Below are 26,057 nucleotides of genomic sequence, written 5' to 3' on the forward strand. Positions count from 1 at the left end.
CCAAATCCCTGAAAGCCCAGTTCAAAAGGAAAAGAAAAAAAAATCAGGTTTAAGACACAAGAAAAAGGGACGCAGCAAACCACAGCGCAGGAAAACTGGGCGCACACAGGCACGTAGGCTCCCCTGCATGGAAACAGCAGGTTGTAACCGACTACCCGGAGAACGCGGAGCACCCCAGACAGGAACTTTAAAAGGATTGAAATCTGTTGCCTGTTCCACTAGGAATATTGTTTGCAAGGCACAAGGTGTCTTTTGGTAGTGAGTACCCTCTGCGCATGCGCAGGTCCATTCGGGAATTACTGCCCAGCCGCCGACTAAGTTGCATTCCTTGAATCTTCGCAGAAAAGACAATTCTTTCATCAGAGTTAGTAATGTGGACAGTACAAAATCGAGAGAGTTTGGGGCTTCTTTCTTTTCCTGTGATGGTTGCCATGGTTTGTTGTGCACACAGGTGAGCTGCCTTCTCCAATTTCTCTCTCTCTTTTTTTTTTCTTGATGTTTTTCTTTTTCTTTTCTTTTCTTTTTTCGTGTTTGCTGGATCATGTATCTTGTTATTTGGGGGTAGGCGTGCCTGGATCTTTTTATGTCTGTTTGCAGTTTGTGCTCATTCTGAATACAGCCCCTACTTCTTCCCTTCAGCTCCAATGAGCCCAGCAACATGTCATACGTGAAAGAGACAGTGGACCGACTGCTGAAAGGATATGACATTCGCTTGCGGCCGGACTTCGGAGGTAATGCTTCATCATTTTCCTTTCAACCTGTAACCCATCCCTAGTTCACCTTTCCGTCAGAAAGAATGCCCCCTTCCCCATTTCCTCATTTCTGTAAACGTGCAGTACTACGCCCTGGACATCATACACACACACACACACACACACACACACACACACACACACACACTCAGGATCCCCAGTCTCAGGTGGACATAGCCTCAGGCTGAGCTGTCCCTCTCCTTAACTCGACACACCCTCTGCACTGTCACTGCATCACGCGTGTGCCCACACCTGTTTTTCCAGGCTGTCCCCTACGACAGGGATGGGGGTAGGGAGGGAGCCTGCTTAGACTGTAATAAGATTTGGGAAGCCCCTGTGTCCCCTCAGCCCCCTGCCACTCAAAGACTGTCTTTGCTGTGGTCCCACCTCCCCGGCAGGGCCCCCGGTGGACGTCGGGATGCGGATCGATGTCGCCAGCATAGACATGGTCTCGGAAGTGAACATGGTGAGTGGCCTCCCCACCGCTCGGCGGCCCGCCGAGCTTACGCAGATGCGAAATGGACCTGTTCTGTGTCCTCTGCTTTTCATTGGTGGTCAACCTCGGCCCTGGTCCCCAGGGTCCCACTCCTCGCGTACGCCCCACTCCAGTACACACACACACTGTCGATCACCCCACAGTATGTATTTTCGACACACACGGGCTACTGCGGTGTTCCGAGGGAGACGTACTCCGCACTATTTTGGGAAGGAAGAGGGACTGTTGCGCCGGAGGATTGGCTGGGGCGGAGTCTGAGTCGTACTTTAGCCGGGTCTCCCGGAGTGTGGAGATAGGCAGGGCACCATCTGCCGGCAGCCAGGTGGCCTGCACTGGGGTCCCCCGGACCAGAGGTTCGCAACCACAGCCAGGCCAGGCACAGTGCCCACAGTCATCACAGATTCCCCCAGCCTGATAGTCCCAACCCACCTAGCTCCGCCACCAAGCTAGCTGGCAAAGCTCGCAAGTGTCCCCTTCCTACTACAGAATCCAGCACAGCGTTTGGCAGGAGCAACAGGCTGAGATGAACAGTCCAGGATGAACAGCAGAAGTGCCCAAGCTTGCTTCTGGGCATCTTAGATCCATGTGAGGGTGTATGTGTTTGTCTTTCTACAGCTCGCAAGTTTTAAGTTGAAAGAGAATCAGTCGAATCACATGGCTTTGCTTTATTCTAGTAACCTAGGCAAGAGGAAAAGATCTGATGGTTAAAAGGACTGAGGCAGCGGAGGGGTGGATTATAATAGTCATTCATTTTAAGGGATCTACATTTTACCTTCCCTTTCTTCCTCCCTCCTTCTCTCTCTCCCCCCTTCCCTCCGTCCCTCCCTCCCTCCATCCCTCCCTCTCCTTATCTTCATGTCTTTTCTCTGGGCTATGGTAGAAGGTATTGAAGTCACAGCTGCCACTTTAGCTTTGGTTGTTTCCCTGCACCCTGGGAAGCCGTTTTCTAGTTGTTAGAGTTCAGGGGGAAAGAAATGCCTGTTGCTTTTCTAGAATCCACCACCCAGGAAACAAAATGTCGTTTTTATTCCACTCTGGAAAAAAAAAATACGGCAACAGAAATTTAGATATACTGGATAACTTAGGCTAGGATCCTTTAGGATTTTCTCTGTCTGTAACAGTTATTGAATTGTTGTTCATTTCATTCCTAGTTGGCCATTTTTTATTGTAATATGCTGAGGTTTAAGAATTATCCTTTTCATCTTTTAGATTATGTCAGGAAGCTATAAATATGCTTTAGATCATTCAGTGGATGGTATAGGTATAAAATGTGTGGCTTTGGAGGGAGAGCTGTAACTCTCACTGTCTTAAGTGGCTTATTTCAAATACAACTTTATAATGTCTCAGATGGTTTCAAATAATATTTTACAAGTGTGTTTGACTACTACACTGAAAAAGAAATCCATCTTTTTCAAATTTGATAAACCAATGGATCTTTTTTCTTTTTTACTTAGCAGAGACTTTTTAACAGACTAGTATTCTGTTTCCATGTGTGCTATTATCTAAAACAACTATTTACAAACATCCAGAGGAGCATGATGAGATGGGCACACATAAGGCCAGCGGCCTATGACTGAAAATGCAGCCAGATGCCTTAGCTTAACAATTAGTGTCAGTGCATATACATGATGATAACATTTTCCTGTTCAGTCATTTATCTGGCATCTTGTCATCATCTCCACAGATAATTTATATATAGATGATTCTGAAATCTCAGAAGGTAAATTGTGCCTCTGTCAGTGGTCCATGCCACTATAATAGGGTACTTAGTATTTCAGAGCTACAGGGACTCCCAACACCAAATACAGACAAACATACATGGGCATGCATGCATGTGCACACACATGTCTATATACAAATTATTTTACAATCTGTTAAAACCTTTTTTTTTTTTTTTTTTTTTTTTTGGTTTTTCGAGACAGGGTTTCTCTGTGTAGCTTTGCGCTTTTCCTGGGACTCACTTGGTAGCCCAGGCTGGCCTCGAACTCACAGAGATCCGCCTGGCTCTGCCTCTCGAGTGCTGAGATTAAAGGCGTGCGCCACCACTGCCCGGCCCCAATCTTTTAAAACTTAATTGAATGTATAAGTTGCATAACCATAACAGCCACCACAAGAAAAAGCTCTGTCTAGTCAGTTGTTGAAATGGATTCCTACACAAGCTGGGAAGGATCACATGTAAAATGCAGCAGCATAGAACACCTTCTCCTAATGACTGAGTAATACAATCTGCTTACTCACTGCTCTATGATACATGCACTTAGTATGTATTTATAAATAGTCACTCAATAGATAAGCCTTTGATAATGCTCTTTACCAACATACTCATTGTGTTTCTCTGTGACATCAGAGACATAGGAAAGAAGTGGCCCCAAAAGTTGGAAAATAAGAAACCTTGCTTTGTGTCCTTTTTTCCTTTTAATGAGAGTTATTGACAAGACTTGGGTATATTTTAGTGTCATATCTATGTCAAAGTGTTAAAATGAATTAATTACACTGGAAACAACTACAGACAATGGAAATATGGAGGGAGACATTCTTTTGAAGGGTTAAGAGGGCAATATGTACAGAACAGGGATAGTTAGTACTACCCATAACCTTTACCAAGAAGAGAATGCTCTGCAACGTGCTTTGAACACTATAAGTAGGAATAAAGGTCTTTGGGAAATAAGACCTATAGCTTGTTATTAAGTACTCTTCTGTAACGTGGTGGGCAGTAACTTACATGTGATCATATGATAGGGAAATTTCTACAAATTGAAAACAAAATAAGAATTGACAATAAAATATCACAAGTAGCATTTAATGAAAATGTAAGTTAAATGCCTTACTGCAACATTGCTAATTTTCACATTTTTAGTTACTATTGTTATTACATAGTCTGTGGCTGGGGACATGGCATGATGATTATGCATTAAATTAATGGGTTAGAGAAGTAGAGTTCTATTAATTTTTGTCCTTTTTTGCTAATCTAAGTAAAATGTGTTTCCAAATTGGTTTATAATATTACCCATTTTAAGGCTAATTTCTTATCATGACTACTTTCTGACTAATGTCCTTCAGGATATGAAATGTGGTTCCAAAATTAAGAAAAGAAATGGAAATTGTTATGTTAAAGAATATGTACCAGAAACCCTAAGATTCATCAATACATTACTGTGCACATTGGTACATATTTTTTTGTATCAAATACACATTAATTTAAGTAAAATTAAGAAAAATAGTTCACTAGTTCTGGGAAGTGAATTAAAAACATTTAGAGAATAATTTTAATGTAGAAACACATATATAACATATATGTGTTTATACATATATAACATATATGTGTTTATACATATATCTTATATATAATTGAAAGTAAGACTTCTTTACAATATTAATTATTATTGATTCAAAAAGAAAGTTTTCTTTCTCATTATGGACTTTGTGGTGATGTGACAGTAACCACATAGTGTTATTATTTTCTAAAGTCTTATACAGAAAAATATCTCCCAGTTTCCATTTATTGTACTTTAAACACTCAGATCTTTTAATTTTACAATTTCCATGGTGCTCTACACACACACACACACACACACACACACACACACACACACACACACACACTCACTCACAGTTCCATAACTAACTAGAGCAGGAGGCAGGTAGAATGAAAGGAGGTAATAGCTCACAGCAATTACTCGTAAAATAACCACCACCATCTGCTCAGTAAAAGAGGCAGTAGCAGACAGAAGTTCTCTCTTTGAGTAGTGTCTTGGAGAAACATGATGCAGACTGTAAACAACAAAGGAACTAAGCTTTTCTATTCAGATGTCCACAACAAGCTGTCCTCTTGCAAGAGCCAGATGCAGTCATCAAGAAGCAATTCCAAATACAGTTTTCTTTCCTTGAGCTGAAGATATGATGGTCTAAGTGTCCACATGTAGAAGACTATACATGTAGAGCTCTGACTCAAACTGAGAGACAGTACAAATCATTTCTAGTAAGAGGTAGGTAGCCTCGCTCCTGTCTTCACTGTTCTTCAAGGGCAGTGGTGAATGCTCTTATAGGATTCACATATAACTTCAACAATGACAAGAAAAAGACATAGTTGTACAAATAATGCATAAAACAAATTAAACTGAACAGATATCCATCTATATTCCATATTGTTGCTATTTTAATATTAGATTCCATTGGTTCTTGGTACGACATCGAGCTATGTTTAATTGCCATTACCATGACTCAAGACAAGAACCACCTGTCAGAACTTTTCCTGGCAATAACCCTTCTTCTTCTTTGCCCCAGCTTCTTAACCTTAAAGGCATACCTCCCTCACCCTGAGGCTCACAAAATGCAAATTCCAAATCTCAGGTTTGGCAATGGGGTCTGATAGTTTGTATTTCTTCTGAAGGAAGCCAATTAATTGCTGGTGTGCAGACTGCCCTTTGAATATCAACACTGAAGAACATTATTCTAATGTTATCTTTAAAAGTGAACATTCTTTTCCTTTTGATTTTTTTTCTAGGAGCAGCAAGCAGTATTTCAAAACTTCACATGAAGTTTGAAGTTCCTTTCTAGTTAGTCTAATAGGTAGCTGTACTCAAAGGGAAGATTAGTTCCATAATTAAAGATAAATAAGATTCAAAGTCAAGAAGAGCCTAGGAGATGTGGTTCAGAGGAAACTGAAATCTTCTATCAATACTTGTTAGTCAGCTAGTGCTAAGTGCTAAGGGGAGAAAAAAATTGTCAAGTACAATACTATCTATCAATATCATATATATTGAGCCAAGCACATACCAACATCATCCTTTCCCCTTAAAGAATATGCTTTATGTTATACTATATTATGTTATATTATGAGTCAAGCACATAACAACAACAACATCATCTTTTCCCCTTACAGACTACTCTTTACTTTTATGCTTCATAATACAGAACACAGACTCTTTTCCCCTACCAAATAGCTAGCAATAGATGTGAAAAAAAATAGCCCAAATATATTCTTGTTTCTATCAATTAATCCTCTTGGGTTATAACAGAATTTCCTTTGGAAACAGAGCAAATAGGTCAGTACCAATTAAAAGCTGGAACACACGCTGGCAGAAAAATAAACAGATAAGCATCCCTTTCTCTTACATGAAAACTCACCAGGGTTGCTCCTTCGGGTTCAGTAATAGAATATACTATCTGAGAGGGAAACTGCTTTGTCTTTCTGTTTGGAGATAACAGGTATTTTTATGCTTTAAATCACATTAAAACCTGACTATCTAGATCTTAAAATGTTGGAGTTCATATATGAAAGCCAGTGATTGTGGGATTGCATGATCAGATTGGGCATGAATCTATGTAATGTAGTGAAAATAAATAAGAATATTTATCGAGTATTTCCCATGTAGAATATGTCTTTTACAAATTTTAAATTAATTGCTTATTTAACTTTGAATTGAGGGTATGCAATTCTTTATCTCTCACTACATATTGAAAAACGGAAAAGCTAAGACAGGGAGAAACGTGAGATGAGAAAAATTTAAAAACTAACTCCACAGCTACAGAGCTAGTAAGTGGAAAGGTCAAAGTTTGAAACCAGGACTTGGAGATGTGACAGTATAGCATACGGGAAGCCAAGTTTGGTTCCCTGGTACCAGAAGACCTGGGAGTGATGGCACATGCCTATAATGTCAGCATTAAAGTGGCAGAGGCAGATGGATCAGATGTTTAGCTACACATCAAGTTCAGGCCAGCCTGAGATACATGAGACCCATTTTAAAAAACTGAAAACAGGCTGTGTATCTTGTTTGCTTCTAAACTGCTGGGCTAGTAAAACTTAAATGTTTAAAATGTTCCTAGTATTTAATTTGGAAACTTGAATGTGGACTTTATCTTCTCCAAGATTTAGCGTTTTCTTCTATCAAATGAAGCAAAGCCATTTAACTTCAAATATCCCAAAATGTCTGTCCTTAACGAATTTAGAATTCTGTTGGAATCAATAATTATTTCATTTTATTCCACTGTCAGATCCTGTCTTGTTCCACCCCATTGTTCCCATCAGCAAGTCAATCAGCAAGCATTTATTGAGTTGCTACAGAGTGCAAACTGAGATAGCCTCCTGGGAATGCCGCAGTAATGATAGACTGCAAGACAGAGCATTGTCATGAAGCATCATTTTGCTCAGTCATGAGATTATCATCCAACCTTCTCCTCTTTAATTCATTTGGAAAGACAGCAACAAGAAATTCTGGATCAATCGTCCTCAAATGAGACTTGATTGATGCTTAGTTTATACTGTATTGAACACTGAGGAAAAAACTAAATTGTAGATATTTCCAATCTGAAGTTATCCATTGTTCTAAAGCTGGAGACATTGTTCTGCTGCTATCAAACACATACATTTTTCAAGATTTGATATGGAACAGAAGTAAACTGTTTTTTTCCCCCAAAGACCTAGATATCTGAAAGTACTTATCCAATTTTCCTAAAATCTTTCTTTGAGGTGCCTGAGGAATGAGCGATAAAACCTGGGTGTTTGCTTAAGATGAATCTCAGTGTCTTTTTTGGGTTTTTCTGATTTTTTTTGCCTTAGTGCTTCCCCTAAATACATGATAAAATCCTCAGCACTCATGCACGAATGAAATATTGCTTTGTCAGAAAATTGAAATGCTTCCAAAGTGAAATTAATTTAAATGTTTCTACTGGCTTAAGTAGTAATAGGATCAAATGTCATAGTTATCCTTTGGTATAACAGGAAGATAAGTTGGTCTATGTGGATAGCTGACTCAATGTTAGTATATGCCTCCTCTAAGATCCTGGAGAGCACTGGATTTGATTTTTCCTAGCACCAGGATCAATCTTGGAACGCTTCTGTTTTCAGCCGATTGTGCATTTACTGAAGTTCCTTGACTTTTCTCTATTGAACAGGAAGTTTGTAGAAGATTCAGTCAGCACCTGTCACATATGCTTAATGAAGAACTAACAATTGATTTCTACAAGTAGCAACAACTTGGGGGAAAAGCTGGTCACATGAAAAAAAAAAAAGCAAAAGATGCAGTTTTTATTTTCAGTGAATCAGTTATTCTTTATTAGGATCTTTATATGTCCTACCAAGGGGACCAATGTATCATCCCCAACCAGTTACATCCCCCAGTAAAACCTGCTATTAATTATATTGTGAATTTAAAATCAAAGGTAATTTTTCTAAAATTATTGCTTTAATTACTTTAGCAAACAAAACAAATGGGCTTGATTCCATTATGCAGCTTATAAGATTTTTAGGTTTTTTTTAAAGTTCTAGTTTTGAAGTGTAGGAAATTTCCCTTTGGAAGATTTTTTGAAACATTGATAGTGATCGTGATCTCAGGTGTTTCTACTCAACACAAACCTCCAAAACATTCAGCCTTCTATTAGGTCTTTAATAGAGGGCAGAATAGAATGACATTAGGGCAAGTCCTAGACTTTTAGAGATTTTGAAATATGGCAGAAAGTATATAATACATAGTTGTCTTTAAACAATAGAAAGGATTCTTTGATAGATACATGTATAATAGATACATGGAATCTCCCAGGAGCACAAAGAAATAATTTCTAAGGCATCGTGAGGGGTCTATGCCTGAAACGGACCTTGAAGAGAAATAGTGGATAGCAATTGTGAATAGACTACAAATGTAAAGAAAGACTTTCCAAGCAAGAGGAAAGATGTATGAATAGGCAGCCATGCCTGGAAACATCATGAAGTGTTCTGGGAAGTACAGTGACTCACTATTGTGAGAACTGAAAGGGCACAGGGAGTATTGTCAAGAGATTAGACTGAGTTGTAAATGCAAGGTGTATGACAGAACTATTGAGTTTTCTCAGTGGCGTGAAAAGAAGCTGCTCTAGAAACGTATTTGTCTGTCTGTGCATCATCTCTTTCTGATGGAGTACAAGAGATAGAGACACTTATTATCCCTTCCAAATCGAGCAAGGATTAGAGGCATACTTTAGAGAGAATTACTGCTCTTACACGTTCTTCTGAAATTTCAGTTTAAAAATTGTATACAGATAGAGAACACTTTTATTTAAAAAAAAATGAGTCAACACTAACACAAGCTGGGATAAGTGTGCTAAGGAAATGGATCTGAATCCTCAAATGGAAAAAACCTTCCAAAGCGTTTCACCAGCAATATGTTTTACCTTTCACAGATGGTTCTTGTAGTAAAGTAGGGAAAGTCAAAGTTGAGGGCAGCATTTCTGGATCAGAAGCTAATAGGCTGTTTCAAAGTAAAGAGTGGAAGATAAATTCCTAAAGTAGCACAGTGGGCTTAGGGATGGAAGTAAGGACAATGATATTCAAATAGAGGGGAATTTGAGGGATTTACTGACTGGTTAGGTAATAGAGGTTAGAGGAGAATCTAGGATGTTCTCTGGAGTTCTATTGCCTTCTCCCTGGAAGTATTTTCAGAGTAAAGGGATCTACATTGTATTGTTTTAAGGTAGTTATATGTGCATTGAGTTAGAACATTGGAGATTACAATTATCCTGAAACAAACTAATTATTTGGTGAATCTTCCTGTTGTATTTACAATTAAGTATATTCTATATTGAAAAAATCCTGGGCCCCAAAATACCATGACTAAATGAGTTGGTCAGAGTTGTCGAGAAATAGCATTAAGCTAAGACAGAGAGTAGGATGCTGTTAACTTTAATTATCCCTAACAATATGCTTCTTTATCTAGGCAGACATAACCCTGACAGAATTTTAGTATACACTGTTCAATGGTTTCAGTTGTCTTTGTAAAGCAGGAGAGAAGGGAAATGTAGGAAAGCCACTTACACAGCGTCTGTTCTCTTCTCCACTGCACTCTGAAAGTGATTCAGAGTTTTTCTGGAACATTGTGCTTCGATGTGAAATTGCATGAGAGCAGTGTGAGTTGTTGTAGACGGTGCATCTGGTGATGAGACGAGACTGAGAATAAAGACAGTGCAAGTGAGAACGGCAGTGTGCCCTGAGAAACGAAGCTTACCTGCCAGGACATTAAATACGACTCCTGGGAGCTGTGCAGAGGAATGGAAACATCTGAACTGTTGTTTGGGTATGGTTTTAAGCAAGAATCCAGCAGCCCTGTCGCCTACCAGATGGTCTCATCAAGTTAATATGGGAAGGCAAAGGATTATTCATAGATTGCATTAGTTTACCTTAGAAGAAAGAAAATGATGAGAAACAGCTAGATGAATGAATCAAAAGAAAAGTGGTTTTAGGTTTGCTCTTAGCTGTTCCATCCCCACCTGTACAGAAAGCTAGTATGAGTGTTTGGTGATGAGGCTTAATACAAAGTGGGAAAAAATGGAGGGAAGCGCTTTGCTTTTGCTGCTGAAGATGGCAGGGAAGTTTCATGCAGTGAGTCCCCTCCTAAAGGTGTTAACATGGGACCTGAAGGAAGGGGGATAGATTTGGTAAAATCTCCTACTCTAACACATTGCAACTCAGGATGGACTCTTTTCCTTTTAACTTATTATTTTATAGGAAACAATACACGATATTCTAGTCAAGAAAACTGGCTCTGTTGTATCCTTAGAGACAGTTTGTTTGAAATTCCACCTGTGCCTGGAACATTCTCTCATGTCAGTGGCTATCGTTTCTCCCTCCTACCACCTGTGATCTCTCTCCTCCTCAAATGTTTCCAGATCTACTTTCAAACTCGGTGGAATTACATTTCATCCATAAAGCATTTTTCTGTAGCCATTACAGACATTTCAGCTGGAGAAAGGCTATCTGGGACATATAAAAAAATCAAGACTTCTCAAAGTCTTTATAAATTCAATATAATTTAGGTGTCATTCATATGAGACAACTTTTTATCAGTATCTTCCTCCCTCGCTATACAAGGAAATTTCAGAATATTCTCAATTTCCTGGTCTATTTTAAAGACTTTATGATAACATTAATATTATAAAACAATTTTAGTCAGAAAAGTCATTAACTTGATAGGATTTACAGTTTTTAATTCAGAAATTAATATTTCCACTTTCTGGTATACCTTACAACTTCATCTGTAAGTTTTTGTTATGTTGACCATGAATCATGAGATTTTTCTATAAAAACAGTTCATCATATGGCACTGCCATAATCACAGATACAGACTATATCTGTGACAAATATAAATGTACATATATGTATGTACTCATAAAACTTCTAATGAGATTTAAAAATAATCACTGCTTTTCATTTTTCAATTGTCATTTTCCTGGTACCCAGACTATCAATATTTCTTGAAACACTCAAGAAATTTTTAAAGAATCATTTGATTGAAGACAGCAACATGAGTGGCATTTAGACAAAAGGGAAAAATCCAACACAAAAGGTAATTCATGGAGAGCGTTTCTTCTGGAGAGGTTTTTAAATGAGAGAACTTAGAGTTTAAAAGACAATCAAGGATTTTGTCAAGTTTGAGAATATAAAGTAAGAAAATGTCTAGTTGAAATGGAAAATGCACTTAATAGACGTCTGTCTCTGTGCCTCTCTGTCTCTCTCTCTGTGTGTGTCTCTCTCCTCTCTCTTTCTCTCCAGGAGAGGGATATAAGAAAATCAGATCCAGTCTCTGATGGGCTAACGCTCTCTCTCTCTCCCACACCTACGTGTACATGACTTGGGGGACACCCTCACAGACTGTGTTGTTATCAAGTTTGAGAGAGCATTTAAAACATGGTTCTCTGAAACTGTAGATGGAGATTACTCTCAGGATACTCCAGGATGGCGCCTATCCTATTGTATTCAAGGGCATTGTCATATGCCATATATATAGACTAAGAAGTTAGGTTGCTGCATAGTCATTGCCCTGATTTCCCATAGAAATTCAAGCAGAGACATTACCTTAGATCTTTTGTCTGATTGATCCTGTTCATTTGTAGCATATGGAGCTTAGGTGAGGATCAAAGTACAAACTATTGATCAACTAGGTAGGGGCAAATACAAAACGTAATTTTGTGCTGACTGGGAAATCTCCATCTTCAAACATCATCATTCGACATGGATGTCTTCAGCATTTATTCCTGGTGAAATACAACAGCTGTGGGAGAGACGAAGATGATCTTCCTTTCCAATCCCTGTATTATACCAGAGTATGTACAGGTGATTGAATGAGGGGACAGATATGCTCATGGCCATGGATTTAAAATGAAGAGAGAAAGGACGTTCAAACTTAGCCAAAAAATTTCCCTAGACTCTCCAGTTTCCCGAGTCTGGACCTGACTGGAATTGGCTAGGTGTAGTGGAGGTGTACTGATTGCTTGCACCCAGAACTTTGCATCCCATGATGTGAAACCACCAGATCATATTGTGATTACTTGTGTTATGGCATCCATGCTGACTGAGTGAGGAGGCAATGCTATTTTGCAGTTTTAATTCTCATTAATCTCATGGTTAAACCAACTGGCCAGTGGGAAGTGCAGTAGATCAGTTATTAAAGTCCAGGCACTCTCAATCTCATTTGGCATTTCCCTTCACTCTCTTTTACCTGATGTGCTTCTGTCAAGTTGTATTTGAAACATTCTTGTGATGTCGAACATTGAACCCAGTGCCTTGTGCATGCTAAGCACATGCTCTCTAGCTGAGCAATACCCCTAGTCAGCTAGTGTTTAATAGCTTTAATCACTTTAACATTTCAGAATGACATTTTATCCCAATTTATACCATTAAGTATCAGTCTTCTGACTTTTATAATCCCTTAGTTCTTAGTTCTATAAAATGGCACCAGTATTTGTTCTGTTTTTGGAAGCTGTGAATGTCAAGAAAGCCACAGTAGGTACAAATATATGCTTAGGTATATGTGATGTATAAACTGCAGAATAATATATATATATATATGTATATATATATATATATATCCAGTTCTAGCACTTTTTCATTATCTTTAAAACCTGTAATAAATGCCTTCCTTTTAAATTTAGTGACAAGGATAACACCAATTCACATTAGGCATAATGACCTGTATTTTTGTTTTATGATGTCATCTTATCATTTGATTGGAATTCACAGTACTTGTAATTGTGAAACTTCTCAATGAGAACTGGTAGGGGATGGGCAGATTTTCTTCCATCTTATCTCCTGATTATTTTCTCTGGATTCTTGCTCAGAAAAGAAAAAACAAACTGGGCCTCAAACTTAAAAAGAATTTAAATCAGTATGTAATCTATACTTTTATTAAATTCATTATTTTGTTATGCAGAGAAAATGGACTATGTTTTTCCATTGGCATAGTCTATGGCCTGAGGTTCTGTGATCGATGATCAAATGTTTAATTGTACTGCTTCCACAACAGGATCTGTTTCATTGGTGTTGTTCTAGAATGATCATATAATTTGTTAGGCAAATATGCAGGACTGAGAATGATGTGGACACAATTAAGAATTGTTTGAGGTCAATATGTGTGAGCCAGTGCTGTCCTAGAGAAGCCAAGACGTACACTGCCAAGTATTACTCAAAGCCTGGATTTCTCTTGAAAATGGAGATATGTGTTTTCTTCAGTGATGAGTGAAATCTAAACGAGACTAGGCACATAAATCTCTTAGGACTAAGTAGGCATTTGAGGGAATGGAGAAAGTTATTCTAAAGTGTAGTATTTAGTGTCAACACTGCACCATCAATGTGTGTAGGAAGATACAACAAAATGTCCAGGATGGAGATATGTAACATCAAAGATCACAGTGCCTGCAGACTTAGCATCTCATATGTGAGAGTTAATTACTGGTCTTCTCAGTATCTTCTCTCATATGGGAAGAGTGAGGACCTTTGGTTTCTCTTAGCATCAATCATGAGGACTCTTTAGTCATGGCTCTGTCATATACTAAAGGACTCATATCCAAATATCATCACATTGAGGATTAGGCTTTATTTTATGACTTTTGAGTGGTACAAATTCAGTCTATCTCAATCATTATCATCATCTTCCAACTTACTAAAAGCTTACTGCATGCCAGACACTGTTGAGGTGATATGTTAATACATATTGTCCATTTTCTGTTTTCAATAAAACTATCCCACTGAGTGGGTAAGCTATCAAGAAAAGAAGTCTCAAAGATCAGTAAACATGGTGAGCATTTGGGAAAAAATAATTTTAGGAGGAAATGAGTTTGCAAAAATTTTAATTTTGGTAACAATTAAACTCATAGCCATGAAAGAGTAGCTTGGCCAATGTCTTCAGATTTGTAGAATTACTTTATCCTTGCAGATTTAAATCACACTGGACCTATTGTATGCAAGATATGAGGTGTCAGTAGCTAGTCATATGCAGGAAAAGAAAATGGATTTGATGCACTTTGTGAGAGAAGTATTATTACTTGAAGGAAGAAGAAAAATTAGATTGAGCACAAGGAAGAGCATCTTGACTGTAATGAGACTATGCTGGAAGGAGCTACTAAGAGTACCTGGGAAGTGTTCATCCTTAGAAAGCTTCAGGAGAAGAAAAGATAATTATATCTGTTCTACTTGGCTTTACAAGGATGTTCTGTACAAAGGCAAGAGCAAGAACAGAAAGAAAATTTCTCTACCATTGCTTCCAATAGAGAAATATCAAGCTCCGAGACTTCTATTTAACAGTTACAAATGAAAAGATCTTAAAAAAAACATTTTCAACACATACACTAGGATATATAATGGGAGATTATTTTCTTCCACATTTTTCATATATTCCTAGGTGTAGATTAGGCTCTTAGCTAAGCAGTCATTAGACCAGTCTCCTAGAACAAACAACTTTTTAACCTTACATTGCATACCACTCAACATATCTTAGGCAAAGACACAGTCTTTTCATTGACCTTATGAATAACCAGGTTAAAAGAGACAGAGAAGTTTTTAAACTCTTAAATGGCATGGGTACCTAATGGAAAGAAGACCTTGAGTCTGTTCCTGGTAATTGCCTCACATACATAGTGGGCTGAATCAGATTGTACAAAATTCAAATCTGACACAGTCACTGTACATCCTTCTGCATTTAGGACAAGAAAAAGACAACCTTTAATGTTAAGAGTATAAATGGCTGCTGGACATGAGGAATGTGTCTACATATGAGGAATAGGGATATGTTCTTTATGTCCATTTATGAGAACCACTTGTAATAAGAATATTTAAATTCTCCTTTCATGGATCAAACATAGTCCAGAAAGGGTGATTTGTGATGGAACCGAGTTTAAAGTTCTAGCATGTCTGCCTCTAGAGTCAGACTTCTAATTCCTCATCTATTTCAGAGTCCACTCATATCTGAATTATATTTTTTAAAAGGAGGTCCTTTGTTATTTGTCTAAAATGAATAGCCAGGTATTTCCACCTTAAAAAAAATCAAGTTCAGAATGCAGATTAAGCCTGAGCAAGGAAACAACTCCTGCTGATCTTGCTCCAGTTTTGCCCAGGCTGCTTTCTCTCTACATCTTTTCATGAGCTAACACATTAAAAAAAAAAAGACCCTCACAGACAAGAGGGTTTATACTATAGCCCAGGTTTGTGTTTCTCCCATTGTATTGATGTTGTGATCCATAAAACCTACACTAGAACATTTCTCTGGTTGATTTTGCTTTCATGAATGATTTGTTTGATGTCTAAAAGAAAGACATACACAATTCAAACTTAGTTGTTAGTTTTTAACTCAAGATTTCCATCAGTGCTCAGCACTGGGCCTTCTCTAGGGACCACATAGCAGCCAGAGAATGGGAGAAGTATGCCTACCCTTTCTTGAGGGAGACAGTAGAGGCCAATCAGAACAGCCATTTCTAGGAAAAGAAGAGGGAAAGTTGGGGATATTTAGCTTTTCTGTGTATTCTCTGAGTGCACAATTCGATAAAAACCAAACAAGGATATATAAAGGCCCAATCAATCCTTCAATGTCCTTTCAGAATGGTAAAGTTGTATTACAAATACAAACAGTAAACTGTTGTTAAACTAGCAAGTTATTATTTTCTTGGAGCTTATAACAGATTTTTTATTTCCCTGCTCTACAGATGAATATACATTTTAAAAAACTTCTTTATTTTGCCTCAAAACAATGGCAGTGGAAATGTAGCAATCATTTAGCTTGATTCTACAGAAACAAAAGGCAGAAGAAATTACTGCAAATGAACAGTGTATTTATAAAGTAGAAGTCAGTCCCAGACCATAGTTCATATGAAGAAGAAAAAATACTGTCTTGAAATACACTACTATTTATTTTTAAAGATGCAAAGCTGAACTATAGAGGTCAGCCAACTTCGCTAAAGCCAATGCAACCTTTTACATTTATTCTTGGGGGTACTAAATAAGACTTAATGCTCATTGATTTTTATCACTGTGTTCCTCCCTCACAGCTGAAGATTGCCATATGTTCTCAGTTGGCAGCTGGCACTTTAGCGAGGACATACTAATCTGTGTATACACACTCATTGTGAGGATCATTTCCACACAAATTCTGTTGCACATGCATCTGGAATGTCAGAATTCTACTGCCTTTGGTTCAAGGATATGTTAAGGTCTTAGAGATGGAGGGGGTATAATACAAAGTGAGCTCCAGGGCAAGTTATAATTTTAAGCATAATGCATTGTGGGTTTCACTGAGGTATGACAATTTGTAATTTCAGAATGACATTCATAATTGAAATCATCAGACCAGTATATTATTTTGCAACTTCTGAACTCATTCTACTTCTGATCTTATGGGAGGCTTAGTAGAATGAAAAGACCATATCAGCCAGCCAGGGGAAAACTGGCTGTCTCCATCTCTCTGTCTCTGTCTCTGTCTCTGTCTCTGTCTCTCTCTGTTTCTCTGTCTCTCCCTCCCTGTCTTTCTCTCAGACACATAAACACACACACACACACACACACACACACACACACACACACACACACACACACACACACACTACCAGTTAGAAGTCTCTAAGTTTTATGGATATTCCAGATTAAAAAAAAAAGAGGAAATAAATGCCAATGTAAATCTTTAAAGGAAATGCAAATAATGTTGATGCATAGAACTTCTAGATAATTGATTACCATCTTTGTTCAATATCTGCTTTATTAATGGACTACTTTATATAGACTTCTGGCACTGTGAGAAAGAATATCTTTCCTCATATTTTCTCTGTTGCAGCCTGGAGTTAATTGAAAACAAATGTCAACTCTATCACTCTGTCTTCTGAATGCTCATATTATTTCTCTCTAACACTAATGAGAAACAAACTACAACTACAACATTAAGTCAGACACTGTGGAAACTTCCTGCCTTGGCTTCATTTTCCTCAAATTCCACCGTCTTATTCCACATGATTCATTAACTTAGTAGTGATTGGATCCCAGTGGTTACCCTCCACTCTAGCAAAGCAATATGATAGAAAACAAATGGGCTATCACTTGTCCACCACCGGTTCTGACTCTTGCTTTGTGTGTATTGTCTCTGGGATTTTTCTTGTTTCTTTGTGTGACGAAAGTGGAAAAACAATGACATTTAAATTCACTTGAGTCTTCTCCTTTTTCTCTGGAAGAAGGTATACTTACATGACTATATTATTACTCTTTGTGACTGTTCTTTCCTCTCCTGAGACTAACAGGGAAGAAGTCAAGGAAGACTGAGGTTTCTATGTCTTTCAGTTGAATTGTACCAAAAAATAATGTCCATTTTGTTTGGAAGAAATGTAGATGAGTCCTTGGGAATACAAAATGACACAATGCTAAAATGTGTAAATGGCTGTAATTCTGTGCATAATAATATAAGAGAAATTCAGAGTGAAATAGAAATGGAGAAACCAAGGGAAAAGGCAGACAGACCACATACCTCACTAACTAGGAAGGAGGGTAAAATTCTCAGCAAATATCTTTCAGTATTAGAGTAGCTACAGCACAAGCATGTTTTTATTATTTGATGTAATTTTTTCATGACTGTGACCCAAGATACCATTACTTCTCCACTTCTTCAAGGAAGTCTGTTATTAACACAAATGCTTTGTTGGAGTGGTTTTGAGTTCCATATGTGGGTCATGATGGAGCATAGGAAGAGAATAATCATGTAGTCAAAAATGAGAACAACAGAACTCAAAAGCAATAGGAAATCATAACCAGAAGTGGCTCTGTGAACATTTCCCTCAGTCCCAGAGAAAGCACTGAACTCTTAAGAAGGCATGGTGAGGGGGTAGGGCTGATGAACTTAATGCTTAAAAGGGGAACAATCATGTAGTTTTACAAAACAAACAACTAAAGCACCATCGAGAAAGAGAAAATTGGTTTCTTAGTAGATATTGAATAAGCTTGAATCTCTTTCTTTTCAAATAAACAAATGAAGTTAAAAAAAAAAACATACCTGGTAAAAATCTGTCTTAGGGTCACTGATTAGCATGATCATTGGTGTAAGGCATAATTCCTTTTCTGATTTCCCATAAAACTTTCTGTTTAGGCTGCAAACTCATAGGTAAATATCATATATTATGGCAAACATGCAGTGACGTAGTTGGCTTTTTTTTTTTTTGCTGTGATAAAACACTGATCATAAACAACTTGGGGAAGGATGAGGTTTATTTCCTGTTATAGGTTATAGACCATACTCGAGGAAAACCACGACTGAAACTCCAGCCAGAAACCTAGAGGCAAGAACTTAAGCAGAGACCTTGGAAGTATGCCTACTGGCTTGCTCTCTCTGAATTGCTCAAATGCCCTTCTTATGTAGCCCAGCCCCACCAACCTAAGGGTGGCACCACCCACAGTAGGCTAACCCTTCCACCGTCAATTAGCAATTGAGAAAATGTGTCATTTATATAGTCAAAAGATAATCCAATGGAGACAATTCCTCAACGGAGGTTCCCGTTCCCACATGACTGTAGTTTCTGTCAAGTTGCTAAAAACCAGGATATGCCATAATATTGTCTGCCTGTCTATCTTTTATCTACAACTACACTACTACTACTACTACTAACTACTACTACTACCCACACATACATGTAATGAGAAAGAGAGCTTAGTACATGCACAGTATTCACAGAGAACACTAATTTGAAATGTTTTTCTTCATGGAGACTAGGTAAGTTCTACTGATGCTGCCATGTACCTTAAGATACACTTATCAGAAGTGGTCAGTTAAAGAGGCCAGAAGCAATGCTTTAAAGTCATCACAGGCACAGATCTTGTTCTTGGCTTTTGTTGTCCCTGTAGATTCTTCTGGCTTCATCTGTGGCTTTCTGCCTTTCTGTTGGATCTTTCCCTTTCTTCTTTGATTTTCACATGATGGATTTTTCCAGTCAATGCTCCCAGTCCATTGTAGATTAGCTTCCAGAGAATCCAGTGAACTCATACACTCCTTAACTTAATCTAGCTGTCCTGGTGGAAACAGATAGAAGCTGAGCTGCACCTCCTCCCTTTCTGAGAATTAAGTCCTGTTCTGCCAGTGATTAGATTAGAACAACTGGGTAGTCCATAAAGAACTGATATGGTGATATGAAGACTAAGAATGGAAAGCTAAATCAGAGGAGCTAAATTGAAGTGTCAAAAGAATCCCCTGTGTGAACTGAAGTTCAGATGCCCAGAGAAGGTAACAGGAGGTAAAATTGAGAGTTAGGGGGCTGTAAGGCTATGGCAAACTTAATATCTGCAGTTAATTCTGATGGAAACTACCACAGAAAAAGTGTGAGAAGAAGAAGAAGGGAACAGGATGGTACAATATTCTCAGGCTGGGTTCCATTATTGGGGATCAGAATATATATATGTTCTGGACAATGACATTGGAAGCAACTCTTTGGAATAAAGTAAGGATAGCATCACCAAAAAAGGAAGCTATGAGACACTGAAACAGCTGAATTGAGATATCATTGCTACAAATGTGTAACCAATCTCATGGCTATCTCTGGGGCTCTATAATCCTTTGGAATAAACTGAAAAGCAAAGACACTCAGTATTTTTTGGTATTTATTTCTACTACCAAATATGAGTCATTTCTGTGACTTGTGCTATCTTTAAGAAGGGAGCATGGGTATGTGTGATGAACATCTTTTCAGCTAGAGGATACTAAAGATGGAATCACTGACAGACAGCAGCTACCACTATAGGCAGCTAGACATAGGGCTTTATGCCCTGAAAGGAGAAACAAGGGTCTAGCCTTACAGCTTCTTCCTCAGAACTCTAGAGTCAGCAACACAGGTGATACACCTGGCCTCAAGGACCTCTCCCTCAGATTTTAGAATTTAGACTCTTACTATTTACTGATAACTTCCGGTGTATCAGTTTTGCTCCTTACTAAGCTCTAAACTCCTTGAGCCCTGGAATCACATTTTATTAATTTTTCTTATACTGAAGGAATTCCTTCAGACTGATCAATAGTCATATTTTAATTTGATATTTACTATCCCCACCCATGGAGTTGGAATATAGTTCAATTCATAGAGTACCTGCTTTGTATGATTGAAGCTCTGGATTCAGTTCATACAATATCATATAAACCTGATGGGAAAGCATACACCTGTAATTCCAGCACTCAGGAAGTAGTTGCAAAAGAATCGAAAGTTCAAGGTCATCCTCTGACATAGCATGATTGAGATCAGCTTGAGCCAAATGAGATCCCATCTCAAGGGAAAAAAAAAAGCTCACATGAGTGATAAACAATGAAAAAAATCTTGTCTTCATTTACTTGAGATATAAACTATCCTCCATTTACCAAATTCCTTTGTCCTGGTCTATGTAAAGCATGCTTGAGTGTGCTAGTGATGATGACCTTGAACAAAGGGAGGAGCATGAAAACTGAGACAGGCAAGACAAGGAAGAGCAAGGGAGTTCGCAGGAAAGTGAGTCTGGGTGCTTTAGTGGACAATTTCTCAGCTGCAGGCTGCCTAAAGGCTCATGTTTCATGCTGCCTGCCAGCTTACTACACTCTCCTGATGACTCATCAGAGTCCACTCTGACACTTGCATTTCCATCCACTGGTTTGTTGTGTTATGATTGCTTTTCTTTTCTGAAGAGCAGATATGGTATCTGAAGACTGGGATGAATACTGATGAGCAAATTCTGCCTGTGATTTTTGAGCTACAAAAAGCAGACCAAAAGTGGTTTCATTCTTGGGAATTACTAGCTGGACAATATGTTTGAAAGTTTTCACATCCCAATTTATACCTGAATTAGCAATATAAAGGTGGTTCAGGTATTTTTTCATATACAGTGATAAAACATAAACTATGACATGAAAAACTAAAGCCATTATTTTTTCAACTGAAGGGTGGGATGGGATGCTTCCTAATGTATATTTGGGTTCTAAACTCCATAAATATTCATCTTTCCAACCAACATTTTTTTAATTAGCTAAGACTTAAGGGGATTGTTCTTTAGAGCTCTACAATTTTTAAAAAAATGTTTGTGGAAGAAATGTGCTATACATGTATGTATTTAGCATATAATTTGGAACATAGATGGTTTAGGAGAACTTCAAAATGTTCAGAAATAAGAATTAACCTGAGAGAGAGAGAGGAGAGAGAGAGAGAGAGAAAGAGAGAGAGAGAGAGAGAGAGAGAGAGAGAGAGAGAGAGAGAGAGAGAGAGAGAGAGATTTTAGACTGACAAATTTAATTATGGGTTGGAATTAAATGTTCTCCGTTAATGCAGCTATTTGTTGAGCAGAGATTGAAGTTGCTTAGGAGTAGACTTTTTAATGACCTGCTATGGTATAGAAGGCACTCAAGTGGGAAGTGAGCAGACACTTTCTACACAAACATGCACTTTGTATAAATAATGTTCAGAATATTAATTACCTTCCCCAAATGGAATGACTAATTTTCTGCTAATCTGAAGTTAAAAAGGACTCATCACAGCTAAATCAGTGATCTGGAAAGAAAAACAAAATATGGTCACAGAGTTAGGCCATGTTACTAGACCCTACAGGACCCAATCCAGTACATGTCTGAAAACCTTTACCACTCTGAGATCAGGAATCTGTTTGCAAAGTAGCCTTTGGCTTACACTGTTTTATCACCAGGCTCTGTCTTTCTCAGTCTCCTTTGAGTGCCTAGTGTTTTCAAATTTTATATCTATTCTTTTATTAAAAGAAAAATAAGGCTGCCTTATTCTGGATATTAATGATCACATGCATTCTATTGATAAGATTTACATTATTGGCCTTTTAAGGCAATTTGATTTAAAAACTACTAAAAGTTAAGTACAATAACATATATATATATATATATACATATATATGTATTATACATACATGTGTATGTGGTATGTTCACATACATGTGTGTATGTGTTCATATATATGTGTATATGAGTGTGTATACACATTTGTGTGCATATATATGAAATTTTTATATAAAAAATATTTCTAGTTTTGAGTCCTATATGAAAAAAGCATGAAAACACTGATCAATGTGTTACATATTGTTTACATTAATGGCATTCATTATATCCTACTGATTCATCTAAGTTCTATTTCTAATCCAATCCTCTTCCAAGGAAAAAATAATAGTCACAGCCTTCTATTCCAACTAAGTCTTACTCTTATTGAAAATAAGAAGTTAAATTTCATATGTACAAAACCACAGGAAAAAATAGTAACAAACATTATCTCAGTGGTCCAGGGAATCCGTGTCTTTTTATTCTAAAGAAAAAAAAAACTTTGATTGTTTTTACTTGTTCTGTTTTATAAGACACTATCTCCAAGCTATGTTAAAATTAAGCCCACAATGTCAATGTTTCTGCTTCATTTGAGTTTGCTAGAATAACAGACAATGTAATTCCCAGCATTTTACACCAGGTTTGTACTTGGTTGTCTTAAGTCTCAATGTGTCAGGTGACCGCAAAGGAAGTTACTGTGTTGAGTTGGCTAGGAAGACATACAGTAGTATCTAGCCTCTGTCTTGCTATATTTATGGTTTATGTAAAATAAAGGCAAGGAGACAAATCAGGGGAGCACATTCACAAATGGACAGATTAGGTGGGAATCAGGGTCCTGAAGATGTTAGAGGAGGAATGAACTGATGGAAAGAATGTTGCTGTTTAGATTATCTCATGGAAAAACAGAAAGGGGGAGGGGACAATCTGAGCTGTCTTACCAGTAAGATCTTCATCAACTCCACTGGCTGAAATGAACATTGAAGGAGAATGAGGGAGATGAGAGGATGAAAGAGTTGGAAAATAGTTGGTGAAATTGTGAGATATGATCCCAGAGTGCAGCTTCTCATTTCTTATTTGTATCACCAAGCACAATTAGGGAATGAACTGAGGAACTGAGATCTTTCTCATTGAGTTTCTGATGTAGATCCTGTAATCCTGTAAGAACGGCTATGGTTCTTGTTATGATCCTGGCACACAAAAAGTTCTATTAAGTTGCTAGTATTTGAGATATTTTTTATAGAATGTGATCGCTTGAGTTATGATTAATGTTATTTTTATCATTTAAAGTATGTTCCAGGGTGTTGAATTTAGATGTAAAATAAAGTATTAAATGTGAAAATCTCACACAAAGTGTTAAGCCTTCCAAAAAGAGCCCACATTCAATATCTGCCCTATTTAGTGCTTAGGCTAAATGTGATTTTCTTTGTACAGTGGCAAACTGATTATGTTGTTCTGAGAAAGTACCTTACCCAGTACACATGCCATACAAATGAAGATATGGGCACCATAAATATGTATTGCAACCTGCCACTATCATGACTCTCTGGCGACTTCATAGTGAACTTACCAGAACCAATCCCACTTCCCTCTTCATCTGTTAAGATGAGTTGGAAGTGAGTCTAGTCCAAAGTCAAGAGGAAGACATGTCCTCTTTGTAAAAGTAGAGTTATGAACTGATAATGGTCCAAATTAGCAAAGGGCAATCACCAAAACATAATGGTGACTGGATCCAGAGCATGTAAATCCTTTTTGACAATTGCTGTTTTACAGTATTACACCCAGCAGTGACTTTATACAGAATCTTAAGGACAGATGTATGGTTTTATAGATTCCTGGTAGGAAATGATAACAGCTATCATGCCAGAGAGGAAAAGAGGGTGAAAAGGTAAAGTCTGATCTGGAGAGTAGAGACTGGAGGCCACACAATTCACAACCTAGTGTTTAACCATAATACAGAGTAGTAACAGCCACCCTCTGAAGAGCATGCACAGAGCTTGGCCACAAGGGACAGGTGACTCCGTTGGAGTACAGTTTTATAGAGGTCCTGGGAAGTCAAAGAAGACCAAGTATTCATGAGACTCTATTAGGGCCTAGAAATTCTATTTAGAGAACCAAGTTTTCATTTCTGTACAGATGGTTCCGTCCTCTTTCAAAAACCTATTAATCACTGACCTGTATGTAGAAGCAGGTTCATTGAACAAATCAAAGAGGAGAGTCTGTTGGGAGAAAGTCTATATGGTTTATACTAGTAGAAACCATGCTTGACTAAATGACCTGAGTTTTCTCAGGCATGCATAGATCTTTTAAGAGAGAAAAAAATAAACTGCCTTGTAGACAAGGAATTTCCAGTGGAAGTAATCTGATTAGGTACATAGAAAGCCTTTGACTAGGTATGACCTTTCAAGATGTGTCACTGGCGAGTCTCTCATAAGGTTGGCTGTCCATGCATCCAAGGTATTGAGATAAATAATTTACAAGTCAGGTGGAAGTTTGTATTATAAAAAAATAAGAAAAGAAATATAAAACCTTTAATGTGATGAGGAGGCCCTTGGATTTCTACAGGTGCAGCTGGGTGCTACACAAGGCTGAGAGAACTGACTGTAGAATGAATTTCATTATTTGTTTTATGTGTTGAAGTTCCTAACAAAGTTTAATTAAAATAATCCAAGACTAACTATATAACATTGTCTTTGAAACACTTTTTACTTTAATGTAGAATCTGTAATTATTATTATTATTTTTTTTTTGCTGATTCCAATAGACATAAAGCTTCTATCACAGAGAGAGTGTGATAGGCTTTTGAGAAGAAAATTGGATTTAAAGCAAGACAGGATAAATGATACATTTTCTTGTTGAGACACGAATTAAAAAATGTGGTATCTACTAAGGATGACTTAATAATGAGGTTCATCTTATTAACTGGTCAATTATCTTGTACCCAGTAAGACAATAATAATTTTGGACCTGAGTCTAATTTATCATGGAGGAAAGTAGCAATTGAGTCAACACAATTGTCCCTCTACTCTATGTGCAAAGCAAAGCTGAGGAGGCATTGCTACAGACTGTTGGTCTTAAGGTTAAGTTCTATATGTGGAAGTTTTAGACTACCACCCATAACAATGACTTCCTTATCTTCCAACAGTCTTCCTCACCCATGAGTGACCTGGGTGCAAGGGTATATTAGTTACCTTTACATTTACTTTGTGACATCTGATATCTTCTGCTAAGAAAAAGTTGTTAGAAGTCTATATTTAGTGTGGCCAATTACTCTGATACATCTCTTCTCACGATGAAAGAATAATGAGAACCCAACACCTCAGGTTTTTTTTTTTTAATGCCAGATGTTTTTGTGTAGCTATAATGATATTTTTGAGGGCATATGAAAACCTCTGAAAAATATTTTAAAATTCTATGATAAATAAGATGCATAGCACACAGAGCCCACTGTCAAGATGAGTTATGAAAAGCCATGTCTCACCATGAGATGTGCATTGTACATCATTTGTATGACATACAACTTATGTCCTGATAACTTCCAAATATGTATCTATAGATCTGACCAATTTTCAAAACATCTTGTTCTTGTTGAACTCTTTATTAGGAATTGCCAACAATAAAAATGATCATTTTTTAAATCCAGCATTACTAAATATTATAAAAGTATCAAAATACAGAATTATTCCTATCTCTTCTACGGCTTTGCTCTGCTTTCAATCAAAAACAGTTGAATGACAAATCTTTAGGGATAATCCCTCAGGAAAT

General features: G+C 37.6%; 1 protein-coding gene across 1 annotated transcript in view; it reads left to right on the forward strand.

Annotated features, from left to right (window-relative positions):
• Nucleotides 1–270: 270 nt before the first annotated feature.
• Gabrb1 (gamma-aminobutyric acid type A receptor subunit beta1) overlaps nt 271–26,057 on the forward strand; it is a 407,586-nt gene continuing 381,799 nt past the window's right edge. Inside the window, exons 1-3 of the mRNA XM_006979677.4 lie at nt 271–451; nt 640–731; nt 1,151–1,218. Of these exons, the coding sequence (XP_006979739.1) occupies nt 372–451; nt 640–731; nt 1,151–1,218 (240 nt within the window). The 5' untranslated portion in view covers nt 271–371. The remainder of the gene's footprint in view (nt 452–639; nt 732–1,150; nt 1,219–26,057) is intronic.

The sequence above is a fragment of the Peromyscus maniculatus genome, chromosome 10, assembly GCF_049852395.1.
Source record: "Peromyscus maniculatus bairdii isolate BWxNUB_F1_BW_parent chromosome 10, HU_Pman_BW_mat_3.1, whole genome shotgun sequence".
NCBI classification, from domain to species: domain Eukaryota; kingdom Metazoa; phylum Chordata; class Mammalia; order Rodentia; family Cricetidae; genus Peromyscus; species Peromyscus maniculatus.